The 26,886-nt window shown below is 39.1% G+C and overlaps 1 protein-coding gene across 1 annotated transcript in view; it reads right to left on the bottom strand.

Moving 5' to 3' along the window:
• Positions 1–26,886, bottom strand: part of PIK3C2G (phosphatidylinositol-4-phosphate 3-kinase catalytic subunit type 2 gamma) — a 191,272-nt gene that overhangs the window by 156,692 nt on the left and 7,694 nt on the right. Inside the window, exons 3-8 of the mRNA XM_014308778.2 lie at positions 25,184–25,341; positions 23,173–23,284; positions 16,351–16,453; positions 12,173–12,243; positions 8,420–8,483; positions 3,525–3,641 (exon numbers count right to left, since the gene is read on the bottom strand). Of these exons, the coding sequence (XP_014164253.1) occupies positions 3,525–3,641; positions 8,420–8,483; positions 12,173–12,243; positions 16,351–16,453; positions 23,173–23,284; positions 25,184–25,341 (625 nt within the window). The remainder of the gene's footprint in view (positions 1–3,524; positions 3,642–8,419; positions 8,484–12,172; positions 12,244–16,350; positions 16,454–23,172; positions 23,285–25,183; positions 25,342–26,886) is intronic.

Below are 26,886 nucleotides of genomic sequence, written 5' to 3'. Positions count from 1 at the left end.
CCTTTCTGTATTCTTTAGTACAGTATTTTTTAATATATGACAGTATTATAAAGTAATAAATGAGCCTTTTGAGAACATGGAGTCAGAGCCATCATTCCTGCCTTCGCTGGGACATTTCCCAGCAAATACAGTAGCTGCATATAATGTGTAATGACTATGCTCACGAAATGGGACAGTGCTCAAGTTACAAAACATGCAGGAATATATTTGACTGCTTTTATGACATTTATAGTTCAGCTGCTGAGAAAGATGAAGCTCTTTATGGAATCAAAGCCCAACCTTTTGTGGATTGCTGAGGTCTATTGACTGTCCTAGCAGTATTTCTCAAAGGAGTGAAAAGGCAGTAGCAGCAACAGCGTTTGAAGTCAGTTGTTAGTCAGGTCTGCTTCAGCACAGAGGGAGTCAGAGGGACAGGGGTGGTATTCAAGGTCACAGGCAGCTTTTACAGGAAGGCTTCAAGAGACAGACAACCAGCTCAGCTAACCAAGCCTGAAAGGCAGCCTTAAGAGAACAAAACCTCAATAACTGAAAACTTTATAGCATGAAAGACAGTCTAGGCAGTAGTTTTCAAGAGATATGTTGTTAGAATCCAAAGTGCAAAGAATTCTCAGAACTTTGGGCCTGCAAGCCAAATCTCAGAATTAAGCACAGGATTTAATTTTAGACCTTAGAAGAGGCTTCCAAACTTTGGTGCTAGAAGCGAGAATGTGGATATGTAGTTTAAAACAGAGACATGTTAAGAAGAAGAAAGTTTAAAGTTTTGGGGTTTAAGATACAGAAAAAATAGTTACAAAGGTAAACAAGGAGTTTAGAATGCAGCACTGTAGGTTTATGTGTCATAATATGATTGGCTAAGAAAGTTTACACTGTAACATGAGTCCATAAAACAAAATATTTAAGGATTAAGTCAAAACATAAATATCCTTGTTAGCAGTATTTTATTAGTCAATAAATCCTTAAAAAGTCTTGTAACTAAAGGTCTTGGATTTTCTGAACCATGCAGTAAAGATGTGAGCCAAGCTCACCCTTCCTGCGTATGTAGAAGAAAATAAACCACATAATCTAAAAACTCAGAGGTCTTGTCTCTAACTCATTCAAAATTCCTTCAAAAATCCCCATAATGTGAAGCAGCTTCTTATTGAATATTAGAACAGAAAAATATTTAAGACTGTTCAATCAGGACAATCTTTTCAACATTCAGAAGAGGCTATGTAGAACAGTATAATTTTGCTCATTACAGATGAGCAAACAGTATCATTATCATCATTCCTTATCAGCTGCACCCTCTGGAGATCCCAGCCAGGACAAGCACTCTGCTGTGTTGGAGACTGCACAGAGATAACGAGAGCTGTGCCTTGCTCTGAAAGGATAATCTGAACAGGTAGAACAGGAAAACGGAAGTGTATTGCTCCGTCCATGTGAGGAAGAACGTGGAAATTGCTTTAGGAGAAGCTGTAAATATTAAAGACAGTCTATATGGTGGAGTTGGACATTGACATGCTGGAGAATGAGCAATAGCAAACAGGAAACATTTGGAGCAGAGTTTTTTTTGTTTCTTTCTACAACAAGATCAGGTGATAATTTAATTATTTGCCTATTAATAGCCAATTAGTCTAGAAAATAAAAGCAATATTTGCATGACAATGACTCTGAAGACAAGCAGAAGAAAATGTGAACATCCACAAAAAAACTAAGACTTGAAAAAGATGGCCTGTACTCTTAGGGTTTTATCCCATTATGTAATTCTGCATGGCTTGTGGGGTTTTCTGACTTAGGGTGAGCCCCACTAATAGGAACTGATTTGTCTCTTTGACCACTGCACCTATGTCTCTGCTCAAATTCAGAGAAGATGGGGCTGCAAATGGACCAAGGGATATATAATGCAGTTATAAGAGGTAGTTTACACATTAGGTTCACAGGGCTGACCTGAACACTAAAAGATAAAATACTCTAGATTTTTCTTACCTCAAAATAAATGTTTTTATCAAATTAGTCCTGATATATTTCTTCTGCTCTAATTCCTTTCTAAAACAAAGTTCTGTTGCTTCCCTCTCTATCTTTTAACTGGACCCAGCTCTTTGTCTATCTCTTAAGAAACATTCTGGATTGGGAAAATTCTTGTCTCAAGGACAAGACAGTGATCATCCTGACACCTCTTAAGAGAATCTGGATTTTAACTGAAAAGCAAATCATATGAATCCCTTGTTACTTCCTTTATCTATTTTTCTACAGTATTTACCCTCTAATATCCAAGAAAAGCTTTTCTTAAATGGACATTCTTATTTCCATTTGACTCCACATCATGGCAGATAAAATGTGTGCCAACACAGACTCATTTATGCAGGAATTTACCCCCAGTAGCGATTTCTAATAATTGATGCCAAAGCAGAAATTAAAAGATTTAGGATAATACAGAAGCAAGATTTGCAGTGAAGCATGAACTAGAAGGGAAGCAAGAAAAGCCACTTAAGTGAATCAGCTGGTTAGCTCTGAGCAAAAACCAAAAACTCTAGAGCTGCCTTGGTTTTTCCAGTCTTGGGTGTTCTTACATATAGCACAAGCCATGGGAAAAAACAAAATCAAACCCAACAGGAAAGGGAAAGGATAAAAGTCTTGCAGGAGGCAGGTAATGGTCTGAATGCAAGCATCACATAGAGTCTGGCATGTTTTCCTAAATAGTATTTGCTGTGAGAAAGAATGACAAGAGACCATGCAAAGACAGAAGAGAACTGCTCAGTAACTTTTTTTTTAAGTGTGAAGAGGGAATTTCCTTAGGGTGTGAAAAAATTCTCATGACTCACAGTTAGACCAGAGTAAATCCAAGTGAATAATGGCTTGATTTTCAGATTTGCTGAGCACCTGTATCTCCAAGATGCTGACTTCCAAAGAGCTTTTGGGTGCTCAGAACTTCTACCAATCAGGTCGCCGTGACTTTTCTAAGGTCATATCAAAGCAGCTGATGACCAAACTGAGAAGGGATACTGCCCTCCAAAGTCACAGTTCACAATTATACAGAAACCCCTGAAAAACCCATTTCATTGTTTTAAGAGTATTTCAGCTAAAATCAACACTATGATGCTGGTACTCTTTTACATAAACAGCAGGGACATTTCAATCTGAAAAAAAATCACTATTTAAATGACATTTTTGGAAGTTTTAAAAAAAATTATTGACCACCTATACTAAATATCTGCAAATCGAATACTCTGAAATCACATGATAAATGGTAAATAGGTGATGTGGCAAAGAGTTTTCTACATTGAGTAGGAACAAGAAAGAGCTGGAGGAGAATATCAGTTCAAGTTAAACACATGGCAAATCTTCTGTTGGTCCTGTATCACATCACACATGGTCAACACTCTTTTTTTTTTTACAGCGCCTCTACCCAACGCATGTCAAAGGGAAAACAAGACAGTAAAATGTAGTGAGACAGAAAAATGGACTTGATCAATCAAAAAAAGACTGATACCCATTCAAGTTCCAGTTTTAAAGAGAAAAACAGGTCATGAATATGTATATTTTACCTGTGCTCTTCCCAAAGCACGGAGTTTCCAGACTGCATCAGTGATGTCTCTGGTTTCCACAAAACACAGGACACCGCAGATGGCTTTAGCTGCCTCAATCACATTATCAACGTTATTCTGTTGATAAGAGAGAAATAGGGAGAAAAAAAGGAAGCAACAGATACACAGCATTTCCCAGAAACACCTGACCATAACCTTCATGGCAGTGAGGGGTAGGAAATCCTACCCTCTCAAGCAGAATTGAGACATCATGGTTTAGTCTGGCTACACTGAAATCACCACAGGCCAATATTTTCCTAAGGACAGTGACATTTCTGTTGAAGTCCAATTATTTCCCACAAAATGTATGCTGGTCAGAACCACAACAAATTTGGTATCAAGGACTTTAGGAGAAAATCTTGGTTTGGATGAACTCCAGCTGTGTGGAAGCACTGTAAAGAAACTTCATAGGAGACCTGAAGCCAAGTGATTCATGAGCATTCTGTAATTCTGTGAATTTATCCTCACTACTGTCTCCTAGCCATTTCTGCCAGAGTTGGAAAACAGCCACATTCCTCCTAAAAATAGGTACAGTGTGGGAGGCTGCATAATCTGACACCTGTGGACTGAGTACTTTTGCAACCAGCTTTCTGTAAAATTATATATTTAGTTAAAACTATGGAATCTTATTGATTGTAAATTTAGATATTTTAATATTGCCAAATTTAGATATTTTAATATTGCCATATGGAAAAAAAAGTTTCAAGATGAAATACTTTGGGGAACTAAAAAAAAAATAGTTGGATCCACAAAGGAAGGAAAACACAATATGAAGTACTCTATGTTCAGGAAAATAAATAAATAAATACAAATTCATGGGCTTTCTGCATGGTTATATCACTTCATTAAACCTTAAAATACATTCTCTGAACAAGCAGAAGCTCTCCTACAAATATTCTCCATGCTTCTGTACTGATAAATGTTCCTTTTAGTGCACTATAGCACGTGGATGTACCCATGAACCCATTTCTCTAACTCAGGCATCTCATGCCTGAAAAATAAAAATTGTACCAAGATGAACTTTCTGTTTTCAGACTTAGGTCTATGCAGAGACTGTACTGAGAAGGGTAACACCTGTCACTGCTACAAATAAATATAAATATATATTGAGCTTACTAATTGCACATTTCCTGCTTTAGTTCTGCTCGAAGCAGATATGAATTACACGAAATATCCACAAATATCTGGTGGTCAGATTCTTTTAAACATAAGTTGTTGGGGTTTTTTTTAGCAATTAAGGACAGAAACACCTTTTCATACTACAGGTTCTAGAGGGAAAAGGCTGACTGTGATCTCTTGAGAATTTTAGACTCCCTTTTGGGCTGAAGGTGATTTGGGCTCAGCGGTATGGTTTTGCTATGTGTAACCCTGACAACCCCAAAACATTACCAATGCTGGTTTACTCTGATTTCTTGAAGAAATAAGTGAGTATATGTGTATATATATATATATAAATTGCTATATAGCGTTCTTAATTAATATAAAATATCATTCCATTTTTGCATTTGATTTAAATAAATTTTAATTTAGCATTTTACTTCTTCACAAGCAGAGATGTAGTATTGGAAGAAGGAATTTTGTGCCTATAAATACAGCTCTGCAGGGTAATTTCTGAGCAGTAACAAGCAATAGACATACACAAAAGTAACCCTTAAATAGAGAAACAGCTCTCTGAATGGAGAAAAATAAAAACAAAACCTAAAACCCAAACCCACCCACAGTTTATGTATTTTTGTATGTACATATAAATGCTATTCCATAAAGAGAATTGGTGTCTTGAGGAATGTATCAATTTCTGTTTAATATGCTATTCTCTTTAGAGATAAACTATCAAAGTATTAATATTTATAGAAGCTACTTTACCATACACTTTATTTTTATGGTTGCTATTTCTAAGGAGCATATTGCAGATGAAAAAGAGTAAGCACATAAAATTATGTGATACTGAATACTACACATGATGACTTCTTCCACACTATTTCTCTGCTGGGAAATTATCATGTAAAGAGTTCTCTTTTTTCATGTAAAGTGGTTTTTTTTTTTATGTGTAGATACATGACATGGATTTTTGTCCCAAAGAAGGGAAGATGGAGCTTCATTTCTTACAAAAATTTTGCATCTTCTGAAATTCTAAAGGAACTCCAGTCAACAACTTGTAATTTTTCCCCCTTCTACATATTTAAATAGAGCAGAATCTTAGAAGAATATTTTGGTGTTTCAATAATTTATATGATAAAAAAAATTATTTCATTCTAGGACTTCCACACTGTATAAAAAATTTACAAAGTCCTCTCTACAGTAACAGTACATTTTGAATGGATTTCAAAATGAAGTGCATAAAAAGTGGTTGTCAGGGCAATCAAAATTGGCTGCTTATTTTACAGCACATGTTGTCTGAAAAATACATTTCAAAACTTACATTTCAGCCCTAACAGCACCAATTCCATCTTTGTGCCAGACATCTTCATTATCTTTTTAAAATTTTTGTTTTAGAAAGTCATTATCAATCTCAAAATTAATTTTCAATTTATTTACCATTATTACTAATTAGATTAATAATGATAGTGGGCTTGTGCCATAAGCCAAAAGTACTGGTATCCCATATCTGTGGAAGAATAAATTTGTAAATAAGTAGGAAAATGTGCAAAATTTTTTTTTTCAACTGAGAATCTCAAGGTGTGTCTGGTTAAAACTGAATGCTTAAAGAACTTCCAGCTGAGTACAGAACTTCAGCAGTTACGTGTGCACTTAATTTACAACCTGTGAGCAGCTGCCAGTGTCTTAAATTCCTGAATGTGGTGCTGAAGGTGGCTTGTGGTGAACCAAAGAGGAGTAACAACAATGCCAGCAGGGAGTGGGAATGGCTTGGAAAAGTGGGAATAGCTTGGAAAAGTGACAGAATTACTCCTGTGCAGACTTGGGATAAGGAGGAGTTTACAACGACCCCAATTTTAGACCTTCTTTAAGCAATCTAATCAGAAGTTAGAGAAAATAAGTAAGCAAGGATTCAAAGCCCAAATAAAGGGGGGTCTCATTTTTTGTTTTGTTTACTACATATTACTCATTGCATTAGAGCTCCATCATTTTTTGAGCCAACAACTAAAGCAAATCAGACTTCATGATTCTAGGTTTGAAAAATCTCCATACACTGAGCCTCTGAATAAAAATATCCATGATATGACCCAAATCATTAACTTGCAATCCTACTCTTTTAAGCAATTAATATGAACTTATTGAGTGTCCCTGAGTAGAAAAGGCCTTATTAAAAAAAAAAATTCTACCGAGAAATTTAGCTCTAGACACACACATATTTGCTGGATGGTATGAATATTTGAAAAATGCACTTCCTTCCCTTTATAAAAAGTTAATGGTTTCAAGAAATTGCTTACTCAATGTAAAAATCTTTAGCAAAAACAAATTTAGGAGTGCTTCATTATAGGTCTGAGGAAAATCTGCACGGTGTCAGTTGCAGAGGGTGGATTGCAAAGTCCCATTAATGTTGAGGTTATGGCTTTTTTTGAATTTAGAATCCTCCTGCTTTAGGCCCTAAAATTTCAACTGAATGTAAATAACTGCCCTGGTGGGTCTACTTCAGTGAAGAAATATACATGTGCATTTGAGCTTGGGGACCTAACTTTTCCAAATGGTTATGACTGCATCACATTTTATACACTAAACACTTCCCTTTGAGATGATGCTTACAAAGGAAAATTCAGCAAATACCTGCACAGCATCAGACCCAGAGCTTTACTTTGTAGCCAGGCACAAAATTTGTGTTTTGCATTTTGAAAAAGCATCAAAGACTTACACAAAATGTAAAATGTTTGTATATATCTAGATTATGTATTTATAAATATTATATATTATTGATATATATGTATTCATGTATGTGTCTCTGTTTTGGTGGATTTCGCTATATGTGTGTGTTTATGTATAAAATTTGTATGCAAATGTATGTTTTCTGGCTATTCAAAATAGAAATAATAATGGATCAAGAATATCCAGAGAGATTAAATTCTGAACTTAAATGTAGGTGACAGAGTTCTGAAGAAAAATAGTCATTTTATGTTGTAACATATATTTCAAAGAAATGCATAACTTAGCATAATGAGTTATAACTCTGGAAGGGATACACTGGAATATCTTCATGCTACATCACTATTCTTTGATTTTTATAAGTCTTTTGTTCTTTCTAGTTTTAAACCCTAGAAAATCAGTTATCATGCCAACTTGAAAGTCAGATTGAATCAGTTATCATGCCAGCTTGGAAGTCAGATCAAATAAACATGTGGTTTCTTCCAAGGTATAACTCAATTTGTCCTTTAGACATTTGTCCTTAAAACACTGGACAGCAGAGAAGATTTCCTAAAAGAGTTTCCCTTCAAGCATGTAACATTCAATTGGCAGCCCCCAATGCTTTAAAATAAAGCTCTTGGGAATTTTGCTGGCTAAACTTAATCCTTCAAACTACCAAATGCTTGCATATATATATATATACACTAAATATGTAAACATTAGGCTTGGGGGTTTGCAAAATCAAGGACAAATTTTGCAGATCCATAAAATGCACTATACCTCTGCTAATTCCAAGTATTATGTTGCCAACTCAAACAACTCTGGTTTTATTTACAAGTTCCTTGACACGTAGAAACAGTCACCTTTGACATTTTAAATTTGTAGCACTTTCTTCCCAACCTCAGACCAAGTTTTATTAAGAGAATTTGTATCCTTTCAAAGTCAGATTAAGCAATCTTAATTAAAAGTCTTCCTTAATTGCATCTAAGACAGATTAATAATTAGACACCTTTCATGTAGAAGTTAATGCTTTTCTGGTGTAACAAACTGAGAACAAATACCTCATTTTGCAGCAGATATTCCACTTGACCTCTGTAGTTGGTAATAACAGAGACAAGGTTCTGCCTAGGAATCAGGAAAAAAAGGAAACAATATCAAGTTAATAAGAATTGGATAAAGAGAACAGGTTTGAGTTTGGTTTTGTTGGTTTTCTTTTTCCACATTCTAGACATTTGAAATAATTTGAGACTGATTTTATATTAGAATAAAATAAAGCTAAGTGTGTATGCAGACATCATGCAGTTGAGCCTGGACTTCCCTGGGTTTTTGGTAGACTTTTGCCCCAAAGAATAGATTAAAAAAGTCTATTTATAGAAGATACAAGTTTCCCAAGTTAAAGAACTCCAGTAAGTTATTTGCTGTTTCAATGTCTATTGAAATTCACTTCCCATTTATTTTACTCTTTATGGTTAAGCAAGTGCTTAAATATTACCTAAAGAAGGATGGACTCAAGTGCATGCTACATTCTTACAGCTAGAGTTGATGATCCTAAGGCTCTTTTCCAACTTGGATGATTTTATGTTCCAATGCCTTCTGTCTCAATCACTTCACAGACTTAAGCTGCATGGAATCAGATAAAACATCTGCCCAAGATCTGGAAAATCTCAACACCTCCAAAGCACAGGCTAAGTCCTAAGTACAAAAGTATGTTATAAAACAGGACAGCATTGCTACATAACCCATGAAACTTAATTTGCATGCAGTTCTCAAGTTTACATGCTCAAACTGTTTCAGCACCTGCCTTTCCATAGCATTTCCCGTAAGCAGTAAAATTTGCTTTACTTCTGTAGAGAGCCACTCACCACCCTGTGGTTCCATGCCTCTGTCATGCTACAGAAGCTGCCACAAAATTTGTACAGGCAGATTGCTGAGTCTCAGCAAAGCTTCACTAAATTAATTAGGATTATGGAGAGGAGCATACACATCTCTAAACTCCTCAACTGATGCTTCAGCTGTAAATCTCACACTTTTAAAACCACAGCCTCCAAGTGCTATCCCCAACAGATAACCAGATTCAGATTTTTGCTCCTAAGAAGCATTTGTGTAATTTTCTGTGTTTCAAGCACTGTGAAATTCTTGTTCGTTTGTCAGCTGAACAAAACAAAAACAGGTGCCTGTGAGACCATTGCTAAGGCATCATCCTGGCAAGCCTCCTCTATAGGGTCAAATCATCAGGAAAGGATAAGGAAACCTTAATTCCCAGTTTTACACCTTGCCTAGCCCACTGATTAGTAAAAGGGACACATCATTACCTTGATGGCCATCAGAGGTAGTGGGGATTTGCACATGTTTATATGAAAAAGTGGAAATTACAATTTAAATTCTTCCTTTGTTGTTTGTTTTACTCTATCACCTTTTTCTCGCCTTTTAAATTCTACTCTTGTATCCCACACCAATCTTTAGTTAAGGTTCTTCCTCTTCAGAAGGCTTAGAAGAAATTTCCCCCTACTCTTCCATCCCCATTGCAGTCTGGTAGCCGAAAGTCCCAAAAATATTTTGATATTTTTTCAGAGCTTCAAAGCAAATCAACTATTTATAGAGCAACTGTGTGTGTCCTCACGTATTTTACTTGGGCCAACTGAGCAATCAGAATTTAGAACTGCAACTGCAGCCCAAAGTACTGGTTTCATGGTACATGATTAGATTTTCATTATCTATATTGCATGGCAGGAAAAGGAGACTCATTGCACTGAAATAAAACACAGAATCAAGAAAAGTTAGGTAGCCTCCCCTGTGCTGATACCACAGTGCATTTCCCTGGAGATGCCAACTATTCTCTTCCTCCTACAGGTAGTTTTGCCTTTACAGCTTTTTATTTCCAATCTGCACTGGCTTTATCTAGCCAGGCAGTTTGTATGTGGAGCAGCTGCCTGGAAATTCCTCCTGTAATCCTGTTAAATCATAGCTAATACAAGTTGTCACTCTGCTTTGACCGAGTCTTCAGGCATAACATCTTTTTCACAGCCTTGCCCAGCTCAGAAATATATCTGAACATATGAGCTTGCCTTGTTGTCTTTTTCCATGGAGGTGAGCATGTTTATTAGCATGGTTGGTCAAAATGCAGGTTAAAATGCAGAATAATTTCCTAAATTACAACGCTAGTTCAAAAAATTAGCATATTTTCCATCAGTTTATTTTCCCCTGGAGAATTTTTGGCATAAAGCAGCCATAATTTTGCATCATTAATAGGAAACAAACCCAGCAAGTTGTAATAATGATTAAAATATACCCTACTAATGCTATCCTGAGTCCTTGTCTGCCAGATAACTAATAATACCCATATCTTATCACACAGACATACTTGTGCATCATTATAGCTCTGTATAAATAAGGCAAGCCTAACCAACCCGTGAACATTTAGTACTTTGATGTTAAGGACTTCTTTTTAGCTTTTAGCAAGTCAATATGGTGCAAGAGTTTTGAAAAGGAAAGAGTTTGAAAAGGTGCAAGAGTTTAGAAAAGGAAATGAGAAAAGCACAAACAGGAGAGTCAGTCCTAGCTCCCAACTGCTCTATATGGAAGGAGAATGACAAGTACATAGCATGGACTTGCCACTTTCATTTTTCAGTCTCTTGGCAGCAGCACCTACTATGGAGAGATGCTAGGTTCCCCTTCTAAAATGCTGTTTTTATCACTATTCTGCCTCACTAAGCAGTGCCCAAATGCATGCCTAGGCCCAGAGGGTTGTGGTGAATGGAATTGTTGGGAGCTGCTCCCATGTGATTGTCCTCAGAGCTGGGCCCCTCACCACAAGAAGAACATTGAGATGCTGGAGTGTGTCCAGAGAAGGGAGCAGAGCTGGGGATGGGTCTGGAGCACAGTTCTAACAGGGAGAGGGAGATGGGATTGCTTATCCTGGAGAAAAGGGACCCACAGCAAATGATCCTGTCCTGCAGGCATCCTCTGTGCTACTAAATGTCATACACTTATCATCTGTAAAATACATGTCTTCTATGAGTTCTTTAGAGCAAGGACCAGAATGGGAATTTGGGCCATGCTCCTAGGAAGCCAAATGGGTCCCCAGTAAGCACCAGGTACCCCCCCTCAAACGAGTCACTACCCCTCTGTTTCCCTCCATCTGCCTAATGACAGGTGTGTCATTTAAGTCTACTGTTGTTGGCAAATTATGTTATAACACAGTGATGAAAAACATTGCAAAAAGTGCCAACAGCTTCTTTACCTAAAATTAGAATTTATCTAAATAGAATACAATTAAAGATGAATGAGGAATCTATCTCATTTAGTGTTTGGCCCTCACAGACTGGCTTTACCATCAGCTTCATTTTGACTGCCAAGTTAAAGGCCCATCATCATTAGTCTCCATTAAAAAATAAAAAATAAAATTAAAAAAAAAGGTTTAAAGATCACTGAACTGTGAAAATATAGTCCTAATGAAGAGCAAACCTACTAGTTTTACAATATTTAATGTTGAAAATTCTCTAACAGCAACGCACATGTGAAGATTTTGACACCTTCAATCATGGGAATCTTCGGGAAAAATGAAACCTTCAATGAAAACTTCAGTAATATGAAAAGGAGACAACTGGGAAAAATTACACAGAACCGAAAAACGCTGATTTTTGCTAAGCAACAACTAAGGTCTGCAAAGGAAAAGTCTGAAATATTGAACCAATTGTTTTTCTCATTGGTATCATTTCTGTCCCCAGTAGTTCTCAGAATTGTCCTTTGGTGCAAGGAGGCTTCCTACAAATATAAACAATTAGAAACATAAATATTGCTCATTAGCAGCTTACCAAATCAGTCTCCAGGCACAAGAGTCTTCCAACAGCTCATTCACACTGAACCTTCTTTGGTCATCCCCACACTGTGGAAGAGAGGTGCATGGTGACGTATATTATTCTCATAAAGAAATACGTATATTGGAGATGTTAACATGGTATTTTCCAAAGGCAGAATGTTCTCAACCATGTTCAGGATGTTTTGATCTGAAATTTTATTTGGGGAATATTTTATGTTAAACTGGGCGGCACTATACAGGCACCAGTGGGGCCAAGAGCGTTCAGGAAAACAAACTAGCTGGATTTAGAAATAGAACTTTAAATTAGATTCAGCGGAGGAACAGGATATGCTTGAATCCAGGCAGGGAGAGTAGGGAGGCAGTGGGATATTCCAGTGCCCTGCCTACATGGGAGACATGAAGAAGGCTAGGGCATGCATCAATTCTGCTTTGATTTCACACTGAGGTGGGCCAGAGGGAGAGATGATGCAGAGTTAGAGGTGAGCTGTGAGGGGAATCATCACCCTGGGCAGCTTAGAGGCTTTGCCACTTGAGGGACCTTCATTTTTCTTCCACCAGATTTTGTGCCAGAAAACAAGGTTCCACCAGATTTTGTGCCAGAAAACAAGGTATTTTATTACGTATGTCAGCATCAAGCGGGGGTCCAAAGCACACATCTTCATTGATGAAGATGGTCCCACTGGCAAATGGGTGTACAGAAAAAGCAGAGGACTTTGGGGCTTGTTTTGCCTCAGTCTTTAAGACTACTGATAAACCTGGGGCTTCCTAGTCCTCTTAGCTGGAGGAGCACAGCTGCAGCAACCATGACTTTCCCTTACACTGGAATTGTAAGGGGTCAGCTGCAGCAGTTCAATGTTCCTAAGTCCACAGAGCCTTGGTAGGATTCATCCCAGAGTACTAAAGGAAAGGAAAGAAGGGAAGAAGAGAAGAGAAAGGAAGACAACTCATTTGCCAGGGATCTAGAGCAATCATCTAGTGCAACAGCTGGATTATGACATCACACAGTAGGGATCCAGTCTGATCACGGATTCACCTAGCAATAGGCAATAATGTCACAGATGACCCAGCATGCTATGCCAGCTGGCTCAGCCCAGGATTTTTCTTAGCCCTAGCACACCCAGGCAGTGTAAACACCCAGGAGGTGCACTTTCAGCAGCAGAGGGAGACTGGGAGGGGAGATTTCCCCCTGGGCAGCTGGGAGGCTTTCCCTCTTGAAGGACCTGGGCATTTCCACCAATCATCCACTGGGCAGCCTGTGTGACACCCAATGCTGGGAAGCTTTCCCTCTCGAAGGACTTGGACGTTTCCACCATTCACTCCCAGGGCAGCCCCTGTCCCTTTGCTTGTGTTCCACCTGCTGCTGGGAGGCTTTCCCTTTTGAAGGACCGGGGCATTTCCACCATTCATGCCCAGTGAAGGTGACAGTAGGCCCTGTCCCTTTGCTCGCATGACACCCAGTGCTGCAGCACTGGAAAGAGGGAGCAGCTCATACCCTGAGCAATCCCGTCCTCCCAGCCGAGCTCCAGCACTCTGCCCTTCTCCCCTGGCACGACATGGCATCCACTGCCAAAGAAGACATGGAGCACAGCAGCTCCGGCAGCTGGAGCCAGCCGCCGCAGGCAGCAGCGATGGAGGCGGCAGAGGACGCGCAGTGCCCCATCTGCCTGGGCCCCATGAGGAGGCCGGCCTACGTCACCTTCTGCATGCACAAGTTCTGCCTCAGCTGCATCCAGCAGTGGGCCAGGGCCAGGAACAGCTGCCCTGTGTGCCGGCAGCCCATGGAGCAGCTGCTGCACTCCGTGCGAGGGGACGGCGACTACAGCGAGTGCGCCGTGGGCCTGGCCAGCCGCCCTCATAGGAACGGGGACACCGAGAGGGGCGTGCAGCCCATCGTGGCCGTCATGCTGTGGGCAATGCAGGCAGTGCAGGAGCAGCAGCAGCACTGGGCTGCCAGAAGCAGGCCCGTGGATGCTGAGAATGCCCAAAGGCAGGAAGCAGCTCCAGGGCCCTCCAACGCCCCTTCCCGCAGCCTCATGCAAAGTGATCCCACTGAGATAACATGAGCACCCGGCTGGCCCTGCTGCTGCTCCTCTGGAACCACAAAATGGCACTGGAAGACTTCGGCTTCTCAGCATACCCTCTGGTACTTCACCCAATAAACTGCACAGTCCTTTCCAGAGCGTGCGTTTCACGACCAAAGAATGTTTCTGGGTCCACAAGGCCTCGGTGGGATTCACTGCAGAGCACTAAAGGACCTAGCTGATCTCATGGCTGGATCCTCTCAGTTCTCTTCCAAAGGTCTTGGTAATCTAAGAAGATTCCAGCTGACTGGAAGTCAGTCAATGTCATTTGGATTTGCAGGAAGGGCACAAGGAAATGGAAGGGAGAGAGGACATAGTTTAGCTGGTGGGGACCTACAATTCTCACGTCGTCCAACTACTTCACCTCTTCAGGGCTGTAATGAAAAGCTCATTACAAAGGACATTGTCTGAATGCCTCTTCCTAAGGGGACTGATAGGAACCAGCCACCTTTCTGGGAACCCATTTTTTGTGTTTGACCATCCAGCCTGTAAAGAATCACATGTGCGTGATTGATAGGATCCAAAGAGGATTTGATGGACTACAGCAACAGGTGGGTTTATGTGAATTATTTACTATCTGATTACATGCGGGTGATTATTATATACAAGATCTGTCAAGATCTTGCTTCTGTGACACCAGTTTAACTACAAACTTAGTGGAGACTTCTATAATGAAACATATTCCATATTTCAAAATATAGAAGGATCATTCAGATCAGAGATGAAGTTCTCCTCAAGAGCACATTATTTCACAAAACTAAACAGTAGCTGGGTATGTGCATAAGTATCTGAGACAGCTAAAGAATCTTAAAAATCCCAAAGCTTCTGCCTACTTTGTTTTTTAAAAGCATAATTTTTGCATATTTTTATATGAATTCTGAGGAAAGGATTTTTTTTTCCATAACCTGATTCTCATTCTGTGACTTTCCAATGCATTTTACAGCCACGTGCTTTACCTAACAGCAACAACAACACTAAATGAGAGGCCACTGTAGACTACATCAGATCCTCGAATTCAGTGTGGCTCGAGCAGGTTTCAGGTTTCTTTACACCTAAAGAAATGTACAGGATGAGGTCCAGAGTGAAAGAAACACTGCAACTCACAAGGCACTCTATCTGCCTCCTCTGTTAGGTTTGTTTCTGGTCCTGATGGACTTGCTGGCTGTGAGCAGAACCTCTCCTTTCTGTGCCAGTGCCCTGTCACAAGCATGCCCTGGAGTTGGGGGAGAACTCTGTGTCTGTGACTGACTCCACCTCAAGGGCTGCTCCTGCTCTTTGCTATTATTAGTAACATGAAATAACTTCATGGCCTGAAGCTTTCAGAGCTGTGCCCGTCCCTGTAATGGGCTGATCAATAATTCACTTTGAGATCTTAAAATGTCACCCTTCCCACTTAAACCCTTAACTGGAGAGTCCACAAATTCTTTGAGAGGCTGAATGTTTTCTAATGGCCTGAACTACACAATCCCACTAGAAAGCCACAAATATTTAAATAATGGAAGTCTCCACCCTCTCATCATGACAGGCCTCTGACTTCTCTCATCTGTGATTATGCTCACAAGGTTAACTCTTATATCATTATGTCTGGCAAAATACTAACACTGATATATACGAAAAAAAAAACGGTTTTGAACTCACAGAAAATATCTCTTCCTGTCTGCTTTAGTTCAAAAATCCTTTTCTGGAAGCAAGTGATGCTCTTTTTAGAAACCTATAAGTATTCTTTGCTGCCTGTTCACTACGAAAATTAATGCTTTCCTGAGATGATCAGAATGTGGGGACATCTGAAACTCTGAAAAAATTAGGATAGGCAGACCACTCCCTAGAATTTCAGAGAGTGCTAAAGCTGATAAATCTCATGGCTCAAAAAACCCCAAAATCTACTTAAAGTTCACCAACTAACTGAAACAAGTGTGATTTTGTGTAAAGCCCCTGGCCAAATTTCTTGCTTGTAACTGCTCAGCTGAAGAAAATTTCCTGCTCTGAGTACTTCATAGTAGAGTGACAGCTTCCCATAAAAGGAAAGAAAGCAGAAAATATGACTGTGACACAGGGATGCTGAAGAAAAGGGGAAGAAAAGAAGGTTACTTACTGTTCTAGCCAAGCTGTGCTCCAGATGACCAGCGTGGTGCAGGCAAAGCTGAATGCAGGTGCTTGCCTTGCGGAGACTTTCGTGGCTTCCCAAAGTACAGTTGCTGCAGTTTGGGGGAAAAACAACAAATAAATGGTTATCTCTGCTTGCCACTTCCTGCTTTTATCCTTGCTACCTCTCCTAAAAGCTCTAGTGGTTTAAATTCTAAGTGCAAAGAAGACTGAATAATACAAACCCAGTTCTTGGCACCTGCTTCTGTGAAAATTGATGGTTCTGGCATGTTTTCTAGGAAAACAAATAATAATTGCTTAGTTGCATCATTGACCATTAAATTCTGAAAGAGAACAACAAGGACACAGAGAAAATATCCTTGACAAGCTGCATATCCTCCCAAACCTTGATATTATTTATGCATATTCTTCAAAGCCAAACAGTGCACTATCCTGGTTATAAATGCACCACTGCAGAAAGGCTTGTAGTGTCTGACACCCAACTAAAAATCAAATATTAGCTGTAGGTCTGGAAATCACATCCATCAAGGCAGGTGACCCTTGGTTCTCAAAGAAGTCTAAGTTTTCACCCTGTGCAGCTCACACAGAGGCAGCAAAAGCAGAGTTCATATTTTTCTCTCTCAAATCATGTGCCAGCTAAGATCCAACTCACTTAGCTGGCATGGATCCTATAAACTAAGCTGCTGGTCAAAGATGATGCAGCAGCCCATGACAAGGGAATGCCTTAATCTTATTTGCCTCTTTCCATTTACTGCTCTTGGCAACCTTTTCTAAGTTAGAACACAGCCTTGGTTTGTCACTCTTAAAATCACTTGGAACAAAAATAATTTAATTTTTCCCCCCTTCAAATCTTCCCCCTTCCCATCTTCAAAATTAAAGAGGTGAAATAATTTAAGAAATATTTCAGGGTTGAGGCAAATATCTTGTTGCATTTGAAAAAGTCCTTTGGGATTAGTGAAAGCAACAACAATGATTTTTACAAAGGTAAATTCATCACCAAAACAAGTTAGTATGCATCATCAGTTACAGCTTTGGTGTGTGTCCAATTAGATTCAGGATGCTTTATTGAGCCTTCAGCCACAGAAGCACAGAAAAGGATATTCCATATTTATACAGTTTTACAGCATGGTAAGTTGTTTCAGAACTCCCTGGGCCATGAAGGGAAGACGATTTTTTTTTTTTGGCTTGAAAAACTCAGTTTAAATGTAAACTGTATTTCTACCTAAAAGGGCTTTTGATGGAATGTCTGAATAAAAGGCTGGATTTAGTTAAAAAAAATAAACAACCCCAAAATGCTCACCCCTATGAATAAAGCATGGAAAATGTGACTTAGATGAGACTCCTCTCTCACATGGCAGTAGAAGTCTTCAGCACAAATGAGTGGATAAACTTAAATGCCATTCAGCCCATTTGCAGGGACCTTACCCATCTTGTAAATGTTCTGCTCTCACACTACAGTCTAAGTAAAATTCAGACTCTCCACTGAGGTTACAAGAGCTGTAAATGTGCATATATACAGGAGTCTTTTTTTAAACAAACATATTAAACATCACAAGGGACAAACTCATTTCCATCTGACAAAAATACCTGAAGCAAGGATCACCTTTGATAGCATCTCCAAAATTTCTGGATTTCAAGAGCAGAAAGTACAAATGTAAGAGTGGGAGGGGTGAACACCAACACAGTCAAATACCCATACTGGTGCAAAGCATATCACTATTACAGCTAAACCCTTCTCAAGTCCCTTTTCAAAGCTCAAGTGGCCAGTTCCCAGTTCCTGGGACTGTACCAATGCATGTGTTCTCTTCTGCTCCTCCTCCTCTCATCTCTGTGTTCTGCCTACCCACAGCTTTCCTGAAAGTTCTTCCTCTCCTCATTTCACCTAATCTTGTTTGCTTCATCACTGAAATGATGAGCTTTTTATCTTCATCCCCTCTGGTTGAGGAACACATTTAGTGCAGTGCAAGCTGCAGATGGTGCTCTGGGTGCTGGGAAAGGGCAGCAGGCCATGAACAGGCACAGATTCTTTTCACAATGACTGCCAGAGAGCCCTTAATTGGTCAGACTGGGAAGTTTCCTTAACATTTTAGAACTGCCCCAACATATGTTTTTTACTTAATGCCTCACTATTATTCCTGCTCTTTTCATTCTGCCTCACCTCCAGCCTGTGGACAGGCATAGTAACAAGAATCCCGATTGCTCCAGGAACAGATTCCTGTTGCAATGCCAGTGACTGGAACTGGTACAGCTAGACAAATAGAGAGGAGCTGTACCCTCCTGGGAAGTAACATTCTTGAATCACAGATATATAAAAACTGTCTTTTCCAAGTATAATTTTTCCATGCACCATGCTTCCAGGCAAAACAAGCTACAGCAAGAGAAACTTGATTTTGTTGTTATAACTGCTTTTACATTAGTGGTTTGTGTTAGCTTCTGCTGTGTGAAGCAGATACTATCCATCAGCAAAGTCTTTATTGACACAACAAGGCTGCCTGATACACTGCAAACAGAAGTGGCCATGCAGCTGACTTAATGAATGGATTTAATTTGCACAAATACAAAGAGAAAAGTTTTGACAGCTATTGTTACACAAGGGACTAGACAAAATGGATTAATGCCTCAACAAAATAATGTGGAAACCTGGTATAGATGAAAAGTGTGTTACAAGAAATAGAAGTGCAGCTTTGCCACAGATTGACAAAGTACCTTTTAGCTGTACCCCAGGCAGATTTGCTACCATACCAGTACTACTGAGATAAAAATGATAGATCCTCTTTGGAGGATAACATGATTATTAGTAACTGGTTTATAGCACTCTGAGCTCTGTAAAGGAAACAAAAATCGAAGTGTTACAACCTTGTTAACTCAACATTTCTCCCCTTATTTGTTTGCTGAAATTACATGGAGAGCACAGCTCTGATGAGAATGCCATGAAGAAAAATGCAATCTTTGTCTTTAGGAGACGTGGTAATGACTGGTCCAAGAGACTTGCCTGTGGTCTCACAAAATATCTAAATATAAGAAAGGGAAAATCCCCATCGTTTGAGACTCCATCACTGCTTGCTTCTCCACAGCAAGGTTCACTGATGTGCTATAAGCTCCAAATCTTAATACAGTTCAATCAGACTATTTTTTTAAAGTAACTCAGCTACTAGCATCTCCAAATGAGAAACTTAATCTGCAGTGACAAGAGAAAATTAAGTTTACTTTTCACAAAGAACATATTCATCCAAAGGTGCTTGCTTCTTATGATTTCAATCTGTATGATTATGTCTATGTCAGTCTATAGTTAATAGCTTAAACTTCACTTTGAGTGAAAACCAATTTTTATTTAGGTTTCAATTCCCAGAGAACAGAATTAGTAAGAGAAAAAAAAATGTCATCAATAAGGTCACAGACAAGCACGTTAGAAGAAAAGATAAGCATTTAGATTTTTCAATTCTATTTTCCTGCTCACTGTGGTGGCTGAACTGCAAAGCAATAAGGTAGTACAAATTATACCATGAGAGGGTGTGGATGGAACTTTAAATACTCTTAACACCTTAGAACAAAAGGATGTTTAGAAATAAAGCCTATCAGTATCCCTTTGGTGGTCTACATTACTGCAACCTATTGCTAGTACACACATCAATAAAATAATGAAGAATTTTTTTAAAACCTCTACATTCTTATATTCACATTTTAAAACATCCACTTTCTCTCATATGTTTTGTTTTATTAGGTATTTCAAGATGACCTGAGATTATGGGCTGTTTTTCTAAAAAGAGAGGATTGATTCATTGCTGACAGATGAGAAGGGTTGGGTTTGGCTAGCTGATGGCATTAAGAGCCAGGAGTTGACACAAGGTGTTTAAGCACAATTTAATTTACTTTTATATAAAATTTTTCATGAAAGGCATCATAAAATCATATTTAGGGGTATCCATTTTAAATCCAAGGAAAGATAGGGAAGTGGGAGAGCAAGATTTCAAGGCGGATCTAGGTTTGTTTGATGGGATGAAAAAGAAAACCAGCAGGTTTCAGCAAAGCCAGGTTTTCCACAGTAAAAAGACCAGAAAACAAAAGAGTTTCCAAATCAGAATTCTACAGATGGCTCTATTAATTACAGACTGGCCTGCAGTCTATATGCTACCTTCTGATATCTTTAAAATTTGGGTATTTAAATCTGATGCTCTACTCATGAGTCAGGCAGGATGTGAGCCCAAGGGTCTCTGCATAGGAAGGGAGTGATGGACAGTGAAATCTGCTGCTGCTGGGTGTAATGGTCATTAACACAGAGGTGGTTTTCCTTCCCCCTCTCATTCAAAGCTAAATGGATTCTAAAAATCATCGAGTCTTTCAGGTGTTTCTGCAGGAGGTGGGGTGAAGTGCTCATTAATACAATCCAATATAACAGTAAATTAAAGCTTTTGACAAACCTTGACAAAGCTGTCTGCTTCACTAAAGCACTCTGCTCTGAGAACAATTCATCAAATCACCTTTTTGGCTTCACTTTAGGTGTTTTTTTCTAGATCACAGTACAGCAAGAGCAGCAGAATACTTATTCCCTTTGCTGTCTTAGAACTTGGGGAACTTCTACTGGAATTCATCCATGAACTGACTCCAAATACTTTTCTGGGGAAGAACTGTGCACAAGTGCATCAAATCACTCTGTTAGCAACATTGGGAGGAAACCAATTTGCACTTGAAGATAGCCCACACATAGGAAAAATTTCACCCTGAGGCAACTCCTCAGGCCCTGTTAAACTACCCAAGGGATCCTTAGGGTCTGGGGTTTCACGTATCAGATCCAGGGCTCTGTTGAAGAGGTAGAAGAAGGGGAGCTGAATTTAACAGCACAATCTAGAATTACAAACTGCTGAAGTTTTAGTGCAGCTCAGAGCTTGGTGAATGACAGTGGAGGAGCAAAGTAAGAAAGTTGAGAACATTACTGACGTTGTTTCACTGCTAATGAGACGTGCAGAGATTCTACAAATGCAGGAATTTAAAGAGTCTGCTATTGATGCATTCTCCCCAACAATGAAAACAAAACTCTTCAGCACATACTACACTGAGCTCACCCTCAATACAATGGTACATAATTTCCATTTTTTAGCAATTTCTTTGAAATCAGAAGAGCATCTTGGAAAAAAAAAAATCCCTGGCCTTCTTCTGTAAACTAACAGATCTGTGTATGACCTGGTTCTCTGCTTGGTGCTGCTGGCATTCTAATGATTTACACTTTGCTCTTCCAGCTCCTGCTTTACCAAGGTTGGAAGAGTGGGCTTAGAAATGTTGAAGAGGCAGTCTTGGCATCTTTAGTTGCCAGATGTAATTCACTATGAACATATGAACATTTGGCCTGTGTAAAGGTAGAAGTGCTCCAGATGGATACAGAGCAAAGTTAACTCACACAGAGTGACACTTGCTCTAACAACTGTGTTGCTTTCATTAATCAAACTGACTTGCTCTAGGCTACTTCAGGTAATTTTTACACTCTACACTCTACTGTAAATACGACTGCTTCTAGAATCTTCCCTTTCAATTACAGACATATACTATTTTGTCTAACACTCTTTACACCTCTAACAGATGAGCTTTGATTCCTGCAGTGCCAGTACCACAGAACACTGCCAACCCTTCTGCTGAGAGCCAATGTCCACAAAGCCCAGCTGACAAGTGCCTACACTTCAGCTGCTTCAACACAGACCCTGCTCACTTTGGCTGACACCTGAATTTAAGATGCCACAGGGCAAAAAACAACTAGCTGAATCCAACCAGTGTGCTTTCAACCACCACAAGAGCTTACCTGAATCAGAGCATTTATTTCCCTACTTGTAAACTATTTGCATTCAGAAAGACCTGCTTGTATGTTTAATGTGTTTTTATCTTGCATTCAGCACCACACTGCTGAGTTCATTTGTTTTGTTACTACTGCAACTGGATATGAAGAAAAATCACCTCCTCTGCAGCTGCATAATACTGCATAAATAAATAATTCATAATATCACTCTTGGGTGATTTCCCCCTTTAAGGACTTGCTTATAACACCCCTGAGTTAGTGGAGGTAGCAGCATCCTTGTATCACAGATGAGACACACCAGAAGGACAAGAGAATCAAGCAAACAATTAAAAGCTGCACAAAGCTTCCATAAAAGAGGATTTGAGTCTTTGCACTGCATCACACTATCCTCACTGCAGAACACAAGCACCACGTGTTTCAGGAGTTTCAGAAACTACACATATATCATGGTCACCACTAGAAATGAAGGGGTGGGACTATTTTCAGGCTAAGAACGATTCATTGCTCAGATAAACATCACTCTCAGAGGCTGAGAGATTTTAGAGAAGCAAGCAGTCAGCCATAGCTTAAAGTAGTCACAAGTTTCTTCATGATAAGGCAATATAGAACTTTGTAAAGCAATAGACAGTTGCCAGAATTTATTCTGCTTTTCTAACCTATCACCTTTACTTCTGCTGCACTGTGAATACTTTTGTCCTATGGCTTCTGTCTCACATGCACATTTCCTTCTATTCTATTACAACTTCTAAACTCTTGGCTTATTCTATACAACCACACCCTTACATTATAAACCCTCGACCATCTTATCAACGCAGTTTCTCACTTACTTACAGAATTTTTATAAATACAATCTGCATATTGTATTTTTACATCAATCCAAGCTTCTTCTAAAGCTGCAAATCAAATCTTTCCATGTTCGTGGAAGTTTTTGTTTTTCTGTTTCTTACACACGTGGAGTGTTTGCAACCTGACACCCCAGCTCTGCCCGTGGCTCTGTTGACATGGCTGGTGGCTTAATGAGGTACTTACTTTTGTAAGAATTCATCAGCCCCACAAACACTCAGAAGGCATTCCTCCCGGGCCGGGTATTGATTTGTGCAACTGAGGATCTCCACAATTAAGTCGTGAGTGATACAGCCAGCTGTAAATAAAGATAGCAAGGAAAATTAATAGTAGCTTGCTGGAGAATTGCAACTACATACTTGAGCAGAGAAAAAAAGGGATTTTTTCTGTAATTCCTGACAACTGCTGCAGACTAGCTCCATCAAGAGGAATTAGATCAAGACACACTTGATTTTACTTTCTATTTTTTAAATTTTGCTTCAAATATTCTACCTGACATGGAATCTATGTCCATTAAGAGGAAATGAGCAATTTGCTGGGAAGCTGGACAGAAGAAGAGAGGAACAATATTCCCAGGAGGAATGGAAGAGACAAATGGCATTCTTTTTCTTTTTCATTTTCCTGATGAACATTTTGGTACATTTCCAATTATGCAAAAATTGACTCTGTAGCCACTTATGATACAAAAAAGCTCCAGAATGTTACTTGGTATTGTTTCTGCTATGCACACCCTTTTAGCCATAACAAAGAAGTAGATTAATATTCTAGTGTACTTTATATCTGCAAAATATTATACTATTTAATACATGTGCAAAACATGTATTAAATACATATTAAATATGCAAAATATTGTATTATTTAGCCACATAATAATATAAAAATATACAAAATCCCTATAAATTAGGAAGTTCTAGGTCAGTCTGTACAACCTGCTGTTCAGAAGCACTTTAGAATTTTGATAATTTTCTCCAGTTCCACTTCAGTTTTTTAAACCATTTTCCAACACTCGCCAATATGCTTCTTCTCCTCTGCTCATTTTAGAAAAATTGATCACAAATGGAAAAGAATAGCTACATAATCTAGAAACAGGTCTGATAAATTTGGTTTCCCATTGAAGGGGATGGGAAAACTTCAGAGAACAGGTGGCATTCCCAGAGGAGGGGATTATGACATTAACAAAGCTGAAATAAAACACACAAGGTCACCATAGCTTGCTTTTTACTTTGGTTTGGTTTTCCCCAGGGAAAAAAACAAATGTATGAATGGATTCAAAAGCTCCTTCTGAAAATGTTAATTTTGTTTGCAAAATGTTTGTTTTTCCTTAAAAAGACACTTCGATTACGCATTTTTCTACTGATTTTACCAGTTTAAATAACTTAAACTTCTGACAACTTGCCATTGTGAGCAACCAGCTGTTTGATGTTTAAACTGCAGTGCTTGCTGGCTGAATTTACACAGTCCAGAAAACGAAGAGCAGCCCAAAATCTTGAATAAAAATGGTAACATGCGCTTTTTTCAGGTCTCTCATTGGGAAAAAAATCCGAAACTTGCTAGTATCACTCATTTCCACTCTGTAGATCCAGCTTCCTTTCCTTACTCTGCCAAAAGTTCTTGCCTAACTGAACAATACTTTACATTATATGGGCCAAAAAGAAGTAATTCTTCCATCTACTTCAACCTTACTGCTTACCTGGTATAAACAAGTTCAGGATAATTAATACTCAGCCTGTTACAGTCAACTAATTCCTTGAAAACTAAAGAAATAATTAATTAAAAAGAAAGAAAAAAAAAAAGACCGTGACTTAATAAAGCAGCACAGGAAGAGAGGGGGAGAAAAAAAAATTAATTTCTTTTATTTTGGCATATGTTGCAGAAATAAAAATTACTAGAGCTGGAATTAAAGATTCTCCCATTAATCACAGATACAGGATGCACAGGAGCTCATTGTCATTAATGACAGAATCATTTAGGTTGGGAAAAACCTCTTCCCTGAAAAGCTGGGTCAACACTGAATTCAGACCACCATGTTCAGGGTTGTATCTTGTAAAACCTTAAAAATCTCCAAGCCTGGAGACTCCACAAACTTCATGGGCAAACTCTTCTAATTCTTAATTATTCTCCTTGATTCTTCCCACCTCCTTGGAATTTCTTCTTTCATTTCATGCCTGATGTGCTTCCCCTGTACGTAACCACTTACCGTGTTGTGTAAGAAGTAGAGGATGTGGTGAAAAATCTGTCCAAATGCTGAGTCTGAATTTTGTTCCACCAAAGATATGCTCTGGGAACCTTGTTGTGATACTCCAGATTTTCCCAGTATTTGTCTTCAAATCAAAAGCAGGATAGGCATTTCTGATTCTGGAAAAAAACACGTGAAGAAACTATTTCTAAAGAGGTGTGTGGTTTTGGCCTCTTCTAAGGGCAAAACAAAAAAATTCTGCAAGATACCTATGGTGATACATAGAGAGCTGTTGGAAATAAAAGTCTGTGGAGAGAAATGGTAGCAACACAAATTCTGGTTTTGTGCATTAGTGAGATAACTACATATCAGCACACATAGCTACATCTGTTATTTCAGGGAAAGCAGCAGCAAAATCTTTATGAATTTGACAGAACCACTGCTGAGCTTAACCTCAGTGAAACCAAAAGGAGTTTAAACAGAGACTTCAGTGTACGCTGAGCTCAGTAAAAATGGTAGTTCTCAAATATGTACTCAAATAACAGTTTTAACAGAGAACTAACCAAGAGCACATGCACAGACAGCTGCAACTAGGATATCTGGTCAAACTGAGTACAGGAACATGCTTCCTATGCAAAATCTTAAGGAGTATCTATTTCCACAACTCTCTCCAATCTGAAATCCTCATCACTAAAACCCTGGGTATTTATGTAAAAGTCTGTGGAGTGCAGTAACAGTTGCAGTCACGGAGTCCCTCTGATACAACATTAAATATAAAATATATTGCCCCTTGTCCTTCCAATTACCATAGACTTGCAAAAACTAATTCCTCCTGAGGTCCCATTTCCTAATGAACACTGGTCACAGGTATTATGCCTATCATCTGGGATTAAGTTTGCTTTTTAAGCAAATGCACTCTGCAGCTGCAGGTAAGGGTACACACTGTACCAGCTGAAGCTTTACATTTCACTAATTAGCCTGAATATTTAGCAGCTAAACCCAAATATCCTGTACTAAGCATCCTGGATTCTCTTCTGCTTGCCCAAGTCTCTTAAACAACCATGCGAACTACTCTTTGTGCCCTGCATTTCCACAGAATGAGAAGTAAAAAGAAAAAACCAATGAGGAAAAACAACAAGGAAAAACAAAACAACAAGGAAAAACAAAACAACGAGGAAAAGGGGGAAAGGGAAATAGGGAAAAAAGAAAAAGGCCCATAAAACAAAAAATAAAGGAAAAAATAAAGGAAAAAGATAAAAAGGAAAAAAAGGGGAAAAAAAGAAAAGAAAAAAGAAAAAAAAAGGGAAAAGAAGAAAAAAAGGGGGAAAAAGGGCAGGGGGAAAAGAGGGGGGAATAGGGCAGGGAAAAGCCTAGGCTTCCAAATTTAAATGTGTCTGCAAAGCAGCCAATTCTTATCATGAAAAGCCAGGGGCTTGATGTTTCAGTGGGGTGGGAGCAAATGAGGCTTGACAAGAGAACCTCCAGTACAAGGCAGATTTATCCTCGTGGTTAGAAAGCATTTCACTGCAGAGGCTGTTTGGGTGACCTGTGTAGTTGGTGTCAGTCTATTTCCTTTGTGCACAAGGTGCAGCTTTTCCCCTGCAACGTTTCTGCAAGAAAGCCCAGGACTGAATAAAGCTGGAAACTTCACTAGCCTTTACCCAGCCTCAAATTACCCGGCTATGTACACACACAGGGCATGAATCACCTCCTCAACTCGCTGG

The sequence above is a fragment of the Geospiza fortis genome, unplaced genomic scaffold, assembly GCF_000277835.1.
Source record: "Geospiza fortis unplaced genomic scaffold, GeoFor_1.0 scaffold13, whole genome shotgun sequence".
Taxonomy (NCBI): Eukaryota; Metazoa; Chordata; class Aves; order Passeriformes; family Thraupidae; genus Geospiza; species Geospiza fortis.
The sequence above is the reverse complement of the archived record's forward strand: the minus strand, read 5'-3'. Positions and strand labels throughout refer to the sequence as shown.